At 39.6% G+C, this 17782-nt stretch overlaps 1 protein-coding gene across 6 annotated transcripts in view; it reads left to right on the forward strand.

Moving 5' to 3' along the window:
* The window catches only part of STXBP5L (syntaxin binding protein 5L), a 182436-nt gene that overhangs the window by 154473 nt on the left and 10181 nt on the right, over positions 1–17782 (forward strand). For all 6 annotated transcript variants that reach the window (XM_021549139.3, XM_021549140.3, XM_021549141.3 and 3 more), the window contains 2 exons: positions 4490–4660; positions 17122–17361. In XM_021549139.3, coding sequence (XP_021404814.2) covers positions 4490–4660; positions 17122–17361 — 411 coding nt within the window. The remainder of the gene's footprint in view (positions 1–4489; positions 4661–17121; positions 17362–17782) is intronic.

Genomic DNA, 17782 nt, shown 5'->3' on the forward strand with positions numbered 1-17782 from the left:
TTAACTTAAATGTGTATCTCTTTGCTGTGTAAAAATAAAAGTTAGCCACCATCATAATCATTACTGAAAATCTTATTTATTTGTAATACACAAAAAATTCCCCAGTGGAAGCAGATGGATTTTTCTTCACTTTAACAGTAAAGATTGTATTCTTCAACAGTTGTTGAGAAGATTCTGAGACTTATTTTTCAGGTTCTTTATCCTCCATATTAAAGCATTTCTCTGGTTCTCTTCTGGTTCTCATCTTCTCTTTTATTGATTACTTCCTTACAGCTTAAAATTATACTATAATGCTTCTAATTATGGATATTTATATTTTTTTGTCTCAGCCTCTCTCAAATCATTAGTGAGAAGGTTTTCAGCTAGTTTCTCTGTTTGAATTTATCCCTTTGTTATAACTGAAAGAATTGGTTGATCATATTCTTTCCTGATTTTCTATGTCAAGTGTAAAAAACTGCAAGACACTAACTGAAAATGAATTATTCTTTCTTGCTGACATTTTCATTACATTTGGCTTTAACAGGTGTTCATCTTTTTACTGGTAAATTCTTGTTTCTTTTGCATTTTTGCAGAAGTCAGCAAGTTGTTCAAAAGATCTATGTTTGTAATCAGGCAGGTTCTGTAGGATATACATGTTTCTGTGTGTAAACTAAAATCCACGTGTGTATATAGAATACTCTTCCTGCGCAACGTGGCTCAAGAAAGTTTGGCTTCATTTGAGGCTGCCCTGCAGGTTTGCTGCTGTCATGTTGCACATCACATCTCTCAGTAGTTTCATCAGGTTCACAGAAACTGATGTTGCTTCTTCAGTTTCCCTTGATCTCATCATCCCACTGATATTTTGTGTGACTCTCTTGCCTTACATCCAGCGAAGTTCTCTTTCTTTTTTAAAGCAGTTTGTGGGGTGCACAGGACACTGAATGGTGCTAGTATTTGGTAACAGGGACAGATAAAGCTTTTTTAGTTCATATGGGTTAGCAATTTTAATTCCATGAGCCCAGACAAAGGAATACAAATTCCCCAAAGGAATAAAATTATGAACTGTACTGTAGAAGCAGCACATGGAGAATGTTACAGCATTTTGTGTCATGAACTGTTATATATTTTAATCCATCATATATACATACCATGATTTACTGCTTTTTTAAACTAATATAGTTAAATTAGTATTAAATGGACTAAAGGGGTAATTGCCTATGATTACTTCCAATGGCTTGCATGAGCCCTAAATTTTTAAATTAATGCTCAGAATAGCTATAAACTCAGCCCTGGCCATTTAGTTCACTATCCACAGGGAGTAAACAAGGCATAGTGGGATGGCTCTTACACAGTTTGGAAACTGCTTCAAGGATAAGTTCCACTAAACCCTGATGCCCAAATATATTGCATTAGTGTGGGACTGGCTGAAGGGATCCAGAAGCACTGGAGAGGAGAATTCTAATTCCCTTCATCTCATGGACAGCAGCACCCATGGGTGTAGGTGTAGTCCCACCCAAAGGGTAGGAGGTGATGGCAAATGCAGTGGTAGAAAAGAGAAAGGATATTTTGTGCAGTGTTTTCTTCTGCAACAACTCTTTGCCTCCTCCAGAGGAGAGAGTGAGGAGCTGTTTGCTGCACTATTGTGTCAATAGCACAGAACAATCTGTGCCTTGCTGCTTAAGTCCAGCAATTATGTCCCTGATGTCAACTAATGCTCCATATCAATTAATATTTCTGAGCCGAGAAGAGCCCCAGTGGCCATGTGACAAAAGCAGTAATCCAGCAAGGACAAAAGTTAAAATGTTGCTTTTCCTTACAAATCAAACAAAGCTGGCAAAAAGCTGTGTTTTTACAAGCCTCCTATATGTGTTCTTTGGGGTGGCTGGGAGACATCTGTCATGGCAAAGGAGAATCAGGTGACTCAGGCCTCAGAGGGGTAGTTAATCATTGCAGTCATTCTGAAAGGCTGAGAGCTTGAACATTCTCATTCTCCCTTAGTACACTGTAAAAAATACTGGTTTTTTTTTTCTTAACACTTTTCTTACACACTTCATCTTTTTTCAGCCAATGCAGTAAGAAACCCTTTCTTAAACAGTACATAACCCTTCTTTAAAATTTTGTTTTGTATCACAGGCCTTATAACATTAAAAAAAGGTGAGAATTTTAAAATACACACAGAATTTTCTCACAGATTTGTGTGGTCTTTATCTGCTGGATTCTTTTCAGTTTCTCCCTGAAATAAAATTGTAGTAATGTTTCCTGTAATTATTTTACTCATACTATCCTGTGTTTTTACTAAGGCTTGAGGACCTGCATTTCTTCTTGTATACATTTTAAAAAGTTGCATCTAATGAGAGGAACAGAACAGTGTTAAAATACAGACAAGTTTGTAGCTGACCACTAAAATCCCTCTTCTGCTCATTGTTATAGCACCCACTAATATTTCACCTACTTCAGTACTCGAAGGCGTGTCCCTACAGCTTCTAGGATGAGGCCTGATTTTTGTTTTACTTTCCAGGAACTGGCTTTCCTTATTCAAAAAAGCATTGTCAAAACAGCTAAAGGGATTTAGGTGCCCAGATCCTAATGATGATTTCATGTGGGTCTTTGAAGGTAACTGAGACAAGCCAGCATACTTAGAGAAACATAGCAGCATTTCCATTATGCTGAGGCATAGTGGCCAGGAGTTTGGATGTGTTGTGGCCATTCTGTACAATGCTCAGTGGAGAGGACTCACAAATGTTGATGTTTCTATAGAATATGATTTTTTTCACTCTGTTATGTTCCTCACCACTTCCTAGGATTCCCCCTGGAGATAATTAGATATCATGCTGAAACACCTTCCCACAAACTGAATTTTGAAGAAAGGAAGCAGCTGGATGAGGATGTGTCTGTTGCTGAGGTTGAACAGTCAGCCTGTGTCCTTGAACAAAGCCCCCGATCTCAAAGGACTTTCTGCTGAAATATACAAACAGTTCCAGCAAATTTTGGAAAATTTCCTAACTAAAAATGGAATGAGTCATCCACATCAGTTTTATATCTGCTGTTAGCTCAGTTAATAGTCATCTATTAAGGAAAAATGACACGAATCATGGAAGTTGTGTCTCCTACAGAGCTATTTTGTTACACAGTACAGATACTAAATTGCTTTCTAATCTATATTTCTGAATATTTTTTCCACTTTTGTTCATTAAGAGTGAACTTTTTTCATGTGGAAAGGATGTGACTTGCACATTCAAAGGCTACATGTACCACATTGTACACTGTATTCAGCATAGGACCGGAATATTGAGTGAACATAGAAATAGCTTTTCATAAGGTACACTGGTGCTATCATGGGATGGTAACCAATAAATAAATTTATCTTGGTACATGAACATTCATCTTTTCCTTGAATACAATACAAATCAAAGAGAGTTGACTGAATAGGATATGTAAATGCAGACTCTAGAAGATTAAGATAATTCTCATATATAAATAACCCAACATTTAAAATTAAGGCAGAAACCCCAAGATTGTCCCTACCTATAGAGTTGAGCTTTTACAGTTTTGAACAAAATCCTCAGTGTGCCTGGATGAACCGGGACTTTTGTTTTGCTTATGTCCTGCTGTTTAAAATAACCTGCTGACCAAAAATAATCCACTTATACCTGGGTGTGCATCCTTTCATATGTTGAAGGGGAAATTGTGTTCAGTAATTCTCCTTGTGTCGTCTTGCCCAGCATGAGAGGAAGAAAAATATCATGTGAATATTTTATGGTCCAGTCCAGTTCTGAACTCTGATCCAAACCCTGATTAATGGATGTTGTGGTTTAAAGACCTATTGACCAATAACAGATGAATGCAGTGAGAGTTTGAAGCAGGCATGTTTTGTTTCCCACCACATGAGACAGCAATGTGTGCTGTGCCGATTGACCATGGCCTTATTTCTATATAGCTGTAGCAGACAAATCAATTGTTCAGCAGTCAGTTTCCTTAGAAGTAAAATAAATCTATGTGATATATAAAGAATAAAATACTTATCAATATTATGGCTATTTTTGTAATTATCTCAAATAGCGGCCTGTTTCCTGCAGCTTTGAGTCAGGCAGGGAAGATGTCTAGCTCTGAATTCTACCCTTTGGTAAATGATACTTTCAGTTCTTAGGAGAGCAAAAAGGAAAGAAAACATTCAAATTGACTTGGTATCTCTTAGGAGACACAACAGCAGGGTGCCAGTGTTACCTGCAGTACTTTGGATGCCTGTGTGCATAGGTCAGCAAAATGCTGTGGGATCTGCAACTCTAAGAACAAGCACCAGTTCTATGGCCCTTGGGTTTTTTCAAACTATACCTTAAATTTATGGTGAGTTATTTTCTACATACATGCAATGGGTTAGTAAAACAAATCAGTAGTTATTCCCAGAAGACTTGATTTAACCCATTCTCAAGTGTCAGAACACACATTTCTCCTCCATTGGGAATCCTGGGAGCTGACACTTTACCTAGCGTTTGTTGCATTCACTTTCCAGATCACGTGAATGGCCACTGCACAAGCCCAACATCCCAGAGCTGCAGCTCAGGCAAGCGACTTTCCAGTGCAGATGTGTCGAGAGCAAACCGCCGAGGGCCCGGCAGGCCCCCCTTCAGGAAAGCCCAGTCTGCAGCCTGCATGGAGATCTCTCTCCCAGTCACCACAGAAGGTGGGTGGCAATGACTGTTTTGCCAGCTATTTGTGAATTTCTCACTGTCGGAATCTGTGGTATTGATGATTCCGAGATTGTAGAAAGTCTCTGTCTCTCAGCCCCACTGCCAGAGAAGAAGCCATAAAATTCATCTGTGCTGTTTCCAAGGTTGTTTATTCTTGCTTATCTCTAACATGTTCTGCTGCCCTGCCGCAGCTCTGTCCTGCAGGGCAGCGTGTGGGGCTCTGCCCTCAGTGGGATGTTACAAACATTAAATACCAGAAACTACCTGTGCTGTATTTACAATAATGTGCCAATATCTGTCACCTACGTTGAACGGTGTGTCCCCAGCCTAGACCAATAGAAAAATGCCAACACTACAGTGAAACATGGAGGGCATGAAGAAGAAGAAAAAGGACAAGACACACCCAATTTCCTCCATCTTGTCCCCTTTGGACCTCTAATCTAGAATCCTAAAATTTTACTTTTGCACCCGTGCCACACTTAGTTATTACTTATATCCTGTAAGATTGAAAACTCTTTTCCATGGACAGAGATCACAGACAGTGTCTCTGGGGGCTCTGTACAGTGGGGTTCCTGACCCCCTGCCAGGGTCCCAGGCCTTCCAGGGCAGCCAGAGGGAAGCTCTGGATTCCCACACTCACCAGGGGTGAAGGGAAGAAGTTCAGCAGGATTCTTCTCTAGGTTATTGCCTTGAGCTAGCTAACACTTTAAACTGTGATAGGCAATCAGCAACACCATGATCCCAACCCTCTTTTTGTGAGAGTATTTGTATCCTAAGACACCCACCCGCAGGAGTGTATGCATCACAGTTACAGCTGGAACCAGTGCTCCGTGGTTTCCACACCTATTAATGAAGACAAGGCAAGGGGAATTTTATCACTCAGATTGTCTACCTTTGTATTTTTAAATGCAGATTTTTTTCAAATACTTTTGTTATCAGCAGCACATGGCTAGAAGAGTTGATTTTTTAGTTTTTATGGTAACATAAAATGGCAATTTTTTTCCCTCCACATCAATGACCGATTATGAAGATAACATAATCCTTTCATATAGCTGTCTTTATTTGCCACACAAGCATGTCACATAACAGCTCCTGATAGAAAATATACCACTGCCACAGTAGTTTCTATTATTGAGTGTTTTTATTCATCCTATGTAGTACCAAACTCCTCTGGAATTCATGTATGCTACTTGTACCTGCCAAGGCCACAGTATTCTCTAATTCTTTTATGCTGCTTTTTTTCTTCCATCCTCCCAGAGTAAATAGGGTCACTGGTAGGCAGAACCCACAGCCCCCTAAGGTCCCACTGGCTCTTGTGTACAAAACATTTAGGAATACAGTGATATTTTGATGGCATAATGTTGCTTTCTGCATACCTGTGTGATGAAAGATTCACTTTGTCATTTGTCACTATTTATAATACCTATCAGGTTTAATGTAAAAGCGTATCTCTTTTAGAGATAATAATCCAACTTGCTTTCAGGCTTGAGAAGTAAATTGACATTAAAAATTCCTATTTGAAAGCATCACTTAAATAGTATTCAAAATTTCAGTAAAGTCAGTGAAACAACTGTTGCAAGAGTAAGCCAGACAATCTCCAGAGTCATTTATGTCAGCATGTAATGTGATGGGGCATGGTTGCAGTTTGTCCTTGGGTGTGTGGTTTTTTGTACAAGTCCACTTTTAGCAGGTTTGTTGACTAAAATAGTTTTCTGATTATTTGTAGTCTTTCAGTAAAGCAAAGCCTTCTGTCCAGCTTGTCTAAACTATTTTTCAGTTGGCAGTATTAGTTTGTTTTGTTTTTTTTTTTGAGTTCTAGCTCTAGTGCTTGATCTGCCTGGAATTCCACTGGTCTTCATGTATCTTGAATTTCCATACACACTGTTTTGTCAAGTGGTTTGATGTGTTTCTAAAGGTTTTTCTACTAAATGGAAGGTGGTATGATGCTTGAAGTATTCTTAGTCTGGGTGAGGGAAAAGGAAGAAGAGAAGCTGGAAGGTTTGAGAAAGAATATGCTGAGAATAAGAATTCTCTCTCTAAAGTGAAAGTGGCTTTGATCAAAATCTGGTTGAGCCGTTCCAAAATAAAATGAAAAAATTCCCCTCCTGCTACGAATTTATTGGCTACTTATGAGCATATGCTGCAACAAAAAATAGATGTGTTCCCAATAAATTATTTCCTTTATTTTTATATTCTCATGAGGTGAGTCAAGATACAGGTTTTATATCCTTTCTAGGAGGTAGCATTTAAGGTTAGAATTTGGTAGGATTTTATTATTCTACCAGAGTAGAATTTTGATTAGTTTGCTATCTCAGAAGGACTTCTTAGACATTAAAAAAAAAAAAAAAAGGCTTTTATGTGTAGGTAAATGGTTCTTACCTTTTTTAAGCCTGTCTCCAAGGCACTGATAATACTTGGAGATTTTTTTAATAATACTTCCAGTTCCTTTTCTTTACAACCTCTTCTATATGATTTGATTAAAAAGATAATACATTTTGGTAAGTAATCATAAGACATATATTAGAATAATAGATTCATCTTCTCCCCTTGCATTGGATTTCAAACTCTACTTACTCAAATCAGACGTCCTGGAATACAATAGGAGCTGTATTTCCAGCATTTTCATCAAGTCTATATTCAACAAACTTTCACACAATAAATTCTTGTGACTTTGTTCCAGTGAGCTGATTGTCAAGATTTTGCTGACTCTCACCTCTTTACTTCTGCAGAAGGATTCCTGATATAGACAAACATTTTTGAAGAATGTCTTTGCAATGATGAATCATAGGAAGGAAATGGAGGGGGGGCAGGGAAGGGTAGGGTAGTTGTCTTGTTGTCTGCTGGTTGAAATATTGCAAACTGCTCAGATTCCTACAGTGCTGATATTTCTGCCACATTCATAGCAGAATAATTCAAAAGGCAAGTAGCAGTGGCACAGAAGTGTTCATCATTACTGTTACTGCCTAAACCTATGTTTTTCCTAGTCTCCTCATCATCCTCTTTTATGCTTTTTGAAATGTTGCATGTTGTCTCAGTATCTTATGCTTTCATTAATGCACTGCTCTCATGGCTGTAGTAAAAAAATTCTGTAGTTCTTCAGTATTCTATATCTAATTTTAGCAAAGAAATAATTAGAACCTTGCAAATTCTCAATAGCATATTATTATTTATAAGGCAGAATTTTTCTTTTTTATGTGAAACACTGGAACAGGTTGTCCACAGAGGTGATCCCTGGAAACATTCAAGATCAGATTGTTCAGGGCTCAGAGCAACCTGACCTAGTGGAAGCTGTCCCTGTTTGTTGCAGGTGGGTTGGAACCAGATGACCTCTAAAGGTTCCTCCCAGCCCAAACTACTCTATGATCCCGCGATCATTGATTCTAAACAATTTTGTTTTCACATACTTTTGATTAAGCAGTATGTTTCTTGAGATAATGTAAGAATTTATGGGCATTGTAAACAAACCCACAAATACAGGAAATTCCATTGCTGAGCTTTTGAAAATAAGTTTTTGAGATTTCAGGAGTTAGTGATTATATTTCTTTGATAAGGCTTTCTTGCATAGAATATAAACTACATTTTTTTATTATCAAATTAACATTGTGCTCTTAAACAGTAATAAAAAAACCACATGAATGCAAATTATTCATAGCCAATGAAATCCTTACAGAGATTCTGACCCATGATAACATTCTGTAGAATGGGAGTGTGTTTTGTCTCCAAGCTTAGTGGATTTATTTGAGGGCTGTAGCCATTTGCATTGCTCATGTTTCAGTCTGTTCCAGCTCTGGGTTCTAACTAGCACCCAATTTTTTCTACAGGTCTTCACAGAAACACTGAAATAGGGATTAAATTTTTTGTTTAACTTCCTGGGGAAAATGTGTGGCATATCTGATTTGCCTTCTGTACTGTGGCACAGACCCAAAATAGTCCATCTCAGCCTAAGAGCTAACATCATAATTTTTAAACCTGCAGGGATCCCAGCCTGATCAAGAATCGCAGTGTAAATGAATTTATCCCAAACATCTGCTTCTTTTCTGCACAAGAAAACAAAAAATGTATTTTGTTTGAATTTTTAATTGCAATTTTAGATTCAAGAAACCCCTGATTAAAGAAAACAGTGGCATTAAAGAATAAAAATAAAATTGCTGTGGGAAGGAGCTCAGTATGGTTGTACTTGTGTAGCTGTTGGGTACATGGACGTGTGCACAGATCCACATGCTGGCACACATTTCTCTTTTGTGTGTTACGAAATTTTATACTTCTTGGTTATTGTTTGTTTTGGGTTTTTCCAAACACTGCTTTTTAAAGCTATTTTCCATTCTTCAAATGTTTCTCTCTGGCTTGTGCTGGCCAAGTCTGCCATTTTTTCCTCCTTGTCTGCATCCATACAGAAATCTGGGCATTCTGCATAGATATATTCACCTGTGGTTCCATCATACATCATGGGAAGAGAGTAAAGACAGAGTGGAGTTTTTCCTTTGAAGGGTTGTTTGGAAATTCATTTACTTCCAGCAGCAGTGATAGAAAACTATCTTCCTTTTTTAATATTATTTTTATTCCCCACTATGTAGTTTTTAATTAGTCCAGCCTAATCACCTTGTTCTATGAAGGCCATTCACATATTGGTGTTACAAAATTGCTTCTGAACCAGGAATCCTAGCATTATAATTTTCTAAGAATGCTAAGAAGAAAGACTTGGAATTTGCTTTAGCTTTCCTTTAAAACAATTCAGTTTCAGCACTTAGCTTTTGGATTAACTCTTTTGAATATATGTAGTTAAAATTTGATACAGAGCACTTGAATTGAAATGTCACTGTGAGCTGGCAAAACAAACCACTCAAGTAGTTATTATCAAAATTCTATGGCAAGTACAAGACAATTTCCATTTTAACTGATGCAGTATACTTTTATACCTGAAGCTTTTCTTTTGTGTCTGTATATGCACAGTTATTCAGGGATAAGTTGTTCTCTCATCTGCATGATTTTGTCCAATTTGTTTTGGAAAATAACACAGTATTTGATATATACTATATAATTTAAACTTTCTTCATTCTTCATTCATCAAAAGTATTTGTGAAAATTACCATTAAACAAAAAGCCTTTTAGGTAGCCTGATGGAAACTTCCAGGTAAGTCCAGTGTGCTGTAGTTGGGGTCTAGAAACATGATATTGAGTAGTTATCTTAGAAAAAAGGCCACTGCCTGAGGAAGCAGACTCACCTGGTGTCATGCTGAGCATTGCAGTGTTTGCTGTGTAATTTATATAAAATTTATATCATTTTCCTCCTGTCAGTTATGGCTGTGCTGTTAAGCCATCTCCAGCAGTGCTGGATCCATAACATTGGATTTTTTTGCACTGCATGAGTAAATTTGGCCATGAGGTTTCCTTCCCATGTGGCAAGGTGGGGGTAAAAGAGGGAAGTTTCTGTTTTTATCACTGGTTCTTCTTTTTCTTGAGTCTCTCGGGTCTGAATCCCACATGTGGATGCAAGGTAGGTAATGATGGCCAAGAAGAGGATTGGTGTAGTTCCTAAGGCAGTGCTTCCTAGGCCTCCAAGGAAACAGAAAAAGAACTTAGTTGCTTGATCTAGAAAAATATTGAGAAAATAGCACAAAAGTATTCAAATGCATGGCTGGGTACTGCAGAGAGGAAGGGAATAATCAGCTGTCTGTGTCTCTTGAGAAAAGGACAGGACATAAATTACTAAAGCAGAAGCCTGACTTAAGGAAGACAGTTGGGGATTCATTTTGATCACAAGGGTAGTTAACTGCAGAAATTAATTCTCTGAGGAGGTTATTGCTTCTCTGGCAGGTTTTCAGAACAGCTCATGTTCTCCAGCACATTCCTTTTGCAAATACTTTCTGTGTTGCAGTGTGGATAATTTCTGGTAAACTTCCTTGCCCAAGAAGCCAAGCCTGACTGATGCTTACCTGACACCCTGGGCATGGCACAGCAGTCCTGGGGCAGGCTTCACAATGCCCTCAGTGCCATGGCTTTTCACAGCTGGACTTCCATAGCATATGGAAAAGCCCTGAGCTTGATTTATGATGTTTTTTCCCCCCTCAGGTAGGGTCTGATGGTGTTGATTCTTCCTGTAAGTAATTTCAATTTTTATAGCATTCGAAGTTACTTTGCCATCAGTGTGATTGGTAAGACTTATATATATATCAGGAAAAAACTTAGAGACACTATGGTAAACCACAGTCCCCTCTAACTGTTCTGTTTGTCACCATATTTCTTGTCTGTGCGGAGGAGCAGATGAAAATGTTGCAGAGAAGACTTGATCTAGAAAGTGGGTTTCTTACTTTCCTTGGAGTACATTTTCTGTTAGGTTCTACTAGGATCAGCTTGATTTCGTATGAAAATCTGAAAATTTTCCTTGTTTTTAAAACAGCCAACTCAATTAAAATATTGTTGTTCTTACCATCACTGAATGTTTAGTCAGTTTAGTCAGTTTTAATTTAAATAATGATTTGATTCCAGGTGAAGCTAATTTCACACTGTACTCTAGGCATGTTGAAGTTGAGGGTGAGTTATGCCCTGCATACTCAAATTTAGCTTTTTTCCCTTGCTAGCCATCACTTTAGATCAACACAAATTGTTTTTCTGTATCCATGGTCACTTTCCTTGGCCTGCCTCTTCCACTTTCAGTGCCCCTGGAGGTTCAGGTTTTGTGGGTCTCTGAACTTTCACCCCAGTGACAGCCTGGGGATGAGGCTGAGGTCCCCAGCACCATGGGTGGCCCAGGTGAGAAAGATACGGAAGCAGGGATGTTGCTATGCCATGGCTTCATCATCTTCCGTGATGCCTTTTCTTTCCACCTTACCCTTGGATACTTCCATGTATAAAAGGTATGCAAGTTATTCTTTCCTGAACCATCAGTGTTATGAAAGATGCTTCAGCAGAATGGATAGTTCAGGCTGGGATTTCAGTTCTAGAGAATTGTGATGTCTTTGATTAAAAAAACAGATGTCCAAGCTCATAAAGTAAGTCCAAATTGAGCTTTTAGTGATGTTAATGTAAAGACAGTTTGCTTGTGTAAGTCAAGGGAAGTGATTCATACAATTAAATATGGAAGTTTGATAGATTCTTACTGCAAAGATCTTTTGCGTTTTTATAGAAATTATTTCTACTTTTTCAACACGAAGAATCATCTTGCCCTGACAGTTCCCTTCTGTTTTTAAAACTTGCTGAACTAAAACATAAGCCTCAAGTTTACTATATTCTGGAAATACCAAAGATCCAGGTCTACTGTCATGGATCTATTTTCTGTTTCAAGCCTTTATTTGCCATCCATTCCATCAGTGTTGTGTCAGTGGGAATTCCACGAAACCTTTCAGGTTACACTGCCTTAATTGTAGCAACTTCAGGGCAATACATTTCAGAATTTTCTCCAGGGAGGGTCAAGCATCCCACAGCTCTGAGCTCCATGAGAGCACAGACACAGCCATTCCATGGATGGAATGCTCTGCAAGCTGCATACAGAATAGTTTTAGGTTAACTTATATAAAAGTTGATCTGGTAGGAAATCATCTGCAGTAAAATTCCAGCACATTATTTGGGCTTAGGACAACTTCTGCTGCTTTCTAGTGAATTGTGTTATGTGGAATGCAGCTTTAGTGTGTTGCTGTTAAAATGTTGGTTTTATAGCTAATCAAATGTGCAGTGTTCCTTAATGTGTGTTACATCCTGCCCCTTTCTCCTCGGTGCTGCTGAAGCATTGCCATCAGCACCATGTTTGGTCTCTGTGATGTTCCTGTGCACAAATTCATGCTGTAAGTATAATTCCTGTACCATATATTTCCCTTGACATTCAGAGCTTTGAATGCTTTCCTGGATACATAATTTTGGAAGTGACAGATTTCTCTTAAAATGTAAGATGATGGTCTTAAACTGGCAAAAGTTTTAAATAGTTCCATTGGCCTCTGTTAGGATTGGTGTTTCGACTTAAAACTTTTAAAGTTCTTCAAGTGAGGAGAATATAAACTATTCCAATTTTTTTCCCCAATTATATTGATTTCCATGTCAAAAAGGTCAACTTTTGTATATATTTCATAAACAGATCAATTACTCATTACTTTATAGCCAGGAAAGAACCTATAAATAGCATCCAAGACACTGACAATCAATTGCAAAACTCTTCAGTAATGAATGCAAATATTTGCTATGAAAATGTTGATCTTTGTTACTGGTTGGTTGGGTTTTTTCATTCCTCTTAACAAGTAATGCTTCTATTTTTCTGATTCCTAACTTCATAAAGAAAATCGCTTTGTTAGTCCTAATTCCACCGTTTTATAAAAATCCCAGTAACAGTTTCCTGAAAGATAGGATATGTGAGGATGTGTTCCACTTACAAAGCTTTTGGTGCAGCTGAGAATGGAGAAGTCAGAACATTCCCCTGAGCACAACATACACATGGCGTTTTCTTAATTCCATAGGAAAGTAAGAAAATTCTGGTTTTATTTCTGCTAAGCAAAAGGAAGTTAAAGAAAAAAAAATCTCTGCAATCTTTGCTCTGTAAGGTGTCAGTTGAAACACGTGGAATCACTTACTCAGACAATCTTAAATTCTCAGAAAACCCCCAAACCAAATTCAATCTTCCCCTAGACACCAGTGCACTGCAGCAGGACACTCTGTCAGGCAAGGAAAGGAGCTGGGACAACTGCTCAGGGCTGCTTTTGTATAAATGTCAGGGTGATGTTTGGCTGAGTTGTTCCTGTCTTTTTGCAATGCATGTGCCTTTGTGGCAGTAGGTGGCATTCCCAGTGCTCCAGCACTTCCATGGAACCAGAACATCCTCACACGACGAGCGGCACTGCGCTGCTCGGACACAGATGAACAACAGGAGGACTCAAAAGCCCCGGCTTCCTTTTTAACCTGCGTGTGCATTGAAGTGTCCTGTGTGTTTTTCCGTGAAGTGGGCAACAATTTAGAGGGCTTTTGGTTGATTTTAAGTCTTAAAGCTTCTGTTTGTATGCTGCTGGCTCATCACCCAAATTTAACAACCAGTCCAGTGTCACAAAGGAAGTTGGTTCCTGAGTTTCCATCTGCAGCTCATTAGCCCAAACTGTGCATAGGATGGGGCTAAATGAAAACATTTTGAAGTAAGCAGGGCTACTCTTAAGACAGCATTGGTGTTTACTCTGTGTGGCCTTGACCCATGGAATGCAGTTTTTTGAAATGCATTGACTGCAGGTAGTAATGCTTTAGCTCAGAGATGTTTATCATCCAACAGCAGCATCTCCCAAATTACAGTCACTGCTTAGCACTCAGGGGCCACTGGATCCCTCTGCTGCTGCTCCCTGCTGCCAGCTGCAGGAACAGTCTGGAGACCTATACAGGAGAAAAGCTGAGAAATCTGGGTGTGCAAGAGGGAGAGGAGAAAGGATGTGGTGGTCTGAGGGGCTAATGGGACCTTATGGACCCTGAGAGCTGGATGTGTGCCTCTCAGAGAAAAGGGAATACTGGGCTTCCTCAAAGCAGGAAGCAGTCTAGAGACAGGAGCACATTTATGTGACAGTGCCATGTAGCAGGATGTTCTCCAGAGGAGGAGAAGATGGAAACTTCTGAGGAGCTTTTCCCAGGTGAATGCCCTGTCCCCTCACTGAAGCACCGAGTCCAAATCAACTTTGACCTATGGAAGTGACATGGAAGTGGTCCTAGCTCAGACTCCTGCAGAAAGATGTAGCTAACATTCTTGCTACACCCCTCATGCAGAGCAAAAAAAGGAAAATAGAACAGAAAACTTGGAATATGGTGGTTGGGTTAAGAACTGCTACAGAGTGGCAAGTCAATTTTGAGAAGACAGGATGTCATTTTAAGACATAGAAATCATACTTACAGATTATTTGGTAAATTTTTAAAACTTCCCAAGGAAAGTGCTTTTGTGTTTCTCCAGGGAACAATTGCATGCTTTCTAGATTAAGAATTTGGGGTAGAATCTCTTTGAGAAAAGAGTCCCAGGGAACAAGACTTGACTAAATTTTATTCTGAAATCTAGGAAGAGTAGAGATTTCTACCTTGCTTTAGAGACAGCCAATAAAATCACACAGCAGTTTCAGACTTTACTGTTCAGATATGTTTAATGACATCAAATTTTGGCATATGTCTTGCTGATCTTTAGAATTTCAGTTTGAGTAGTGTATTTAATAGAAAATGGCACAGTATGTTCCCAAAAGTGTCCTAAAGATTATATCTGTTAGTGTCAGTTTTGCAGAGATGTATTAGTTAACTGTACTGCACAGGAGTGAAGAACATTTCTTGTTAATTTAGTGAGGGAGAAAGCTTGATGACACATGCAAATGGCACATCATATATTTTAAGTTCTGTGTATGTCGCCTACACTAACTGCATTTGTCCTTTCAACATCTTTCTTAGCTTGAGCACCACCATTTTTGAATTTTTTGTGACTGTGATATTAATACACCTGTTAAAGAGAAGATTAATTACATAATAGCATTTTTATTAAAGATTAGGTACCCTTTGGGAGGAAAAAAAATTATATATATATATATATATATATATATATATATATGTGGAGTCCTGATGATTTCTGCTCTGAAATTACTGTCTTCCTTTCTTTACCTGGCAGCTGTCAGTGCTCAGGAAGGAGCTGGGCCAACTCATTCCCTGCAGGACAAGTACAAAGTTCTTGGGGTTATGGGAGACACTAATTCTCAAAGTAATTAGCAGCTGTGTCTGTAGATGTGCCAACAATCTCAATTTGTGCAGCTACATGGAGCAGTGCTGAGACACAACCTGAGAGCTGTAACAGTGCCTACATAAATGTGGAAATGGGGCAAGGGCAGTGCTTGGAAGTTCATGTAGACATGAGTTTCTCTTCCATGAGAGTAGAACTGAAGTGCCAGGAGCAGCTGTCCTGTGAAACTCCTCTTTGACATACTACAGATGCCCTCAAAGGACAGAAGGTGGCCCAAGTGTGAAAGAGTAGCAGGAGAATCTGCCCCAGCCCTGTGTGCCAGCATTTAAGGCAGAAGCACATGCAGAAATACTTGGTGTGGCTCCAGCAGTGCTTTGCCCTGGCTCTCTCCAGTCTTCCCCAGGGAGTTGCAGTGTAGGGATGACTTTGCACTGAGGCATCTGGGCAGGGGAGCACAATGCTGCAGAGGAAGAGATTTACTGGCAAAGCTGCTGCTCTGGTGGAGCACAGAAAGCCTGTATACAATGTGGGGATTAGCTCTGTTTTATGCTGGAGTAGGTGAGAAATCAATTTTCTAATTTTATTCTTCAACCATGGCAGAAACTGTTCCTCTTTTTAGACACTTCTATTGGCTCTGGAGAGGTGACTCTTCTGAACTCTAAGAAGGATAATTTTGTACCAGATACAGATCTGCTTCATAATGATAGGTTCAGGAGCAAGACCTTTATCTAAGATCGAGTACCTTCAACTACTTCTCCACCTCCAATTATTATTGTTGCAAAAGATCATGTGGGGTTTCCAATTATCTAATCCCATTTTTAACTACAGTTTTGTAAACAGCAGCACTGGCATAAGTTGTTTTGCAAGGACTGTGCAGCAGCCAGCCCTAGTCCCATCTTCCCTCTGGCTCCTTGACTCTCCAGGAACATTTTACCCTCTGTGCTTTGTAGCCTCTGATGTTCCTGCTAATGCCAGGTGCTCCCTCACACAGCTTTGTGCTTCCTACCTGGCACTAGGCAAAGCAAAGCAGAGCTCCTCAGCCTGATGATGGTTACCTCTCTCTGGAAAGCTCAAAGAGAGTCTCTGTACCTGGGCACTTGCAGTGGGGAGAGCACAGCTCTGTCTCCAGCTGGCTCTTGATGCTGCCTGCTAAAGCTTAGGCAGTGCCAGCTCACTCTGCAGTTGTTGCCAAGGGCACAGAACAAGTTTCTCACTTCACTCCCTGGGAAGCCAGAGTGGATGTGTACCCTGAGACATTTTGGAGTCTGGGTTCAGTTCAGCAATGGGTGTCTTTTCCCCAGGGAGCAGTTATTAATACCTTCACAATAAATGATGTCTGTGAACACAGTGCTAGAATGTCCTAATGATGGCAACAAGAGCAGAGCAGGGGACATGTGCTCTGAAGCTGGTAATGGCATCTCCCTTCATGTCCTGCAGCAATGAGATACTTGGATTAATTCTAAATGCATTGGTAACATATGGGTCTAAAATTATTTTGTGCTATTTAGAACAAGTCCTTTGAGCTAAGGCTGTTGTAAATTCTAATTAGTCCATGCTAATCTCCATAATAGGCAGCTATTTCTAATGCAGATCTAACTGATGATGTCTGACAGAATTTTCCACACTTATTTATACACTGGCAGCAAGCTGGCATCATGCTAGGGTCAGAATGTTTGCTCAGGTTAAGAAAACTTTATTTTCTCTACTCTGCAGGGAGTTTGTATTTGCTGCAGGCTCATGCCTGTTCCTGAACACTAATTTATGCCTCTTTGCTTGTATCTATTTGTGCAGAAAATAGGGAAAACTCCTTCAGCCGTTCCCGAAGCTCCAGCGTGTCCAGTATCGACAGGGACTCGAAGGAGGCAATCACAGCTTTGTACTTCATGGAGTCCTTTGCCCGAAAGAACGACTCTGCTGTTTCCTCCTGTCTCTGGGTCGGAACAGGCCTCGGAATGGTCATAATCCTGTCCCTTAATCTGCCTGCTAGTGACGACTTACGGCAGTCAGAGCCAGTCATGGTGTCACCAAGTGGTGAGAGCGCAGCTCTTTTCCTGCTTTTTATCTGTCTTGGTACAATGGGGCAATAACTGCATGATTTTGTATGGCCTTTGGGGCAGAAATGTCTCAAAAAATGAAGCAGTGGTCACTCACTGAGTGAGGGCACACAGGTAAAGATGTTCATAAGGGACCAACAGCTTTGTGGACTGAGATGCTTTGGTTGTGTTAGTTCCAAAGATTGCCTTGTGTAACAGGCAAAGTTACGTGTTTCTTGTGAGGACAGGGAAATTACCAGAGCTCCTTCATATTGTGAAATTACAGTCCTGTTTACAATTCTGTCTGGGATTCTGCAAGCAGTTTGGCTGTCTTAGTATCAGAAAGCTGCAGAGAAGCAGAAGGGAGTTCAGGAAAGGAAACAAAAATGTTGGCAGGTTGCTGTACCAGGAGAGATCCT

Source organism: Lonchura striata, chromosome 2, assembly GCF_046129695.1.
Source record: "Lonchura striata isolate bLonStr1 chromosome 2, bLonStr1.mat, whole genome shotgun sequence".
Taxonomy (NCBI): domain Eukaryota; kingdom Metazoa; phylum Chordata; class Aves; order Passeriformes; family Estrildidae; genus Lonchura; species Lonchura striata.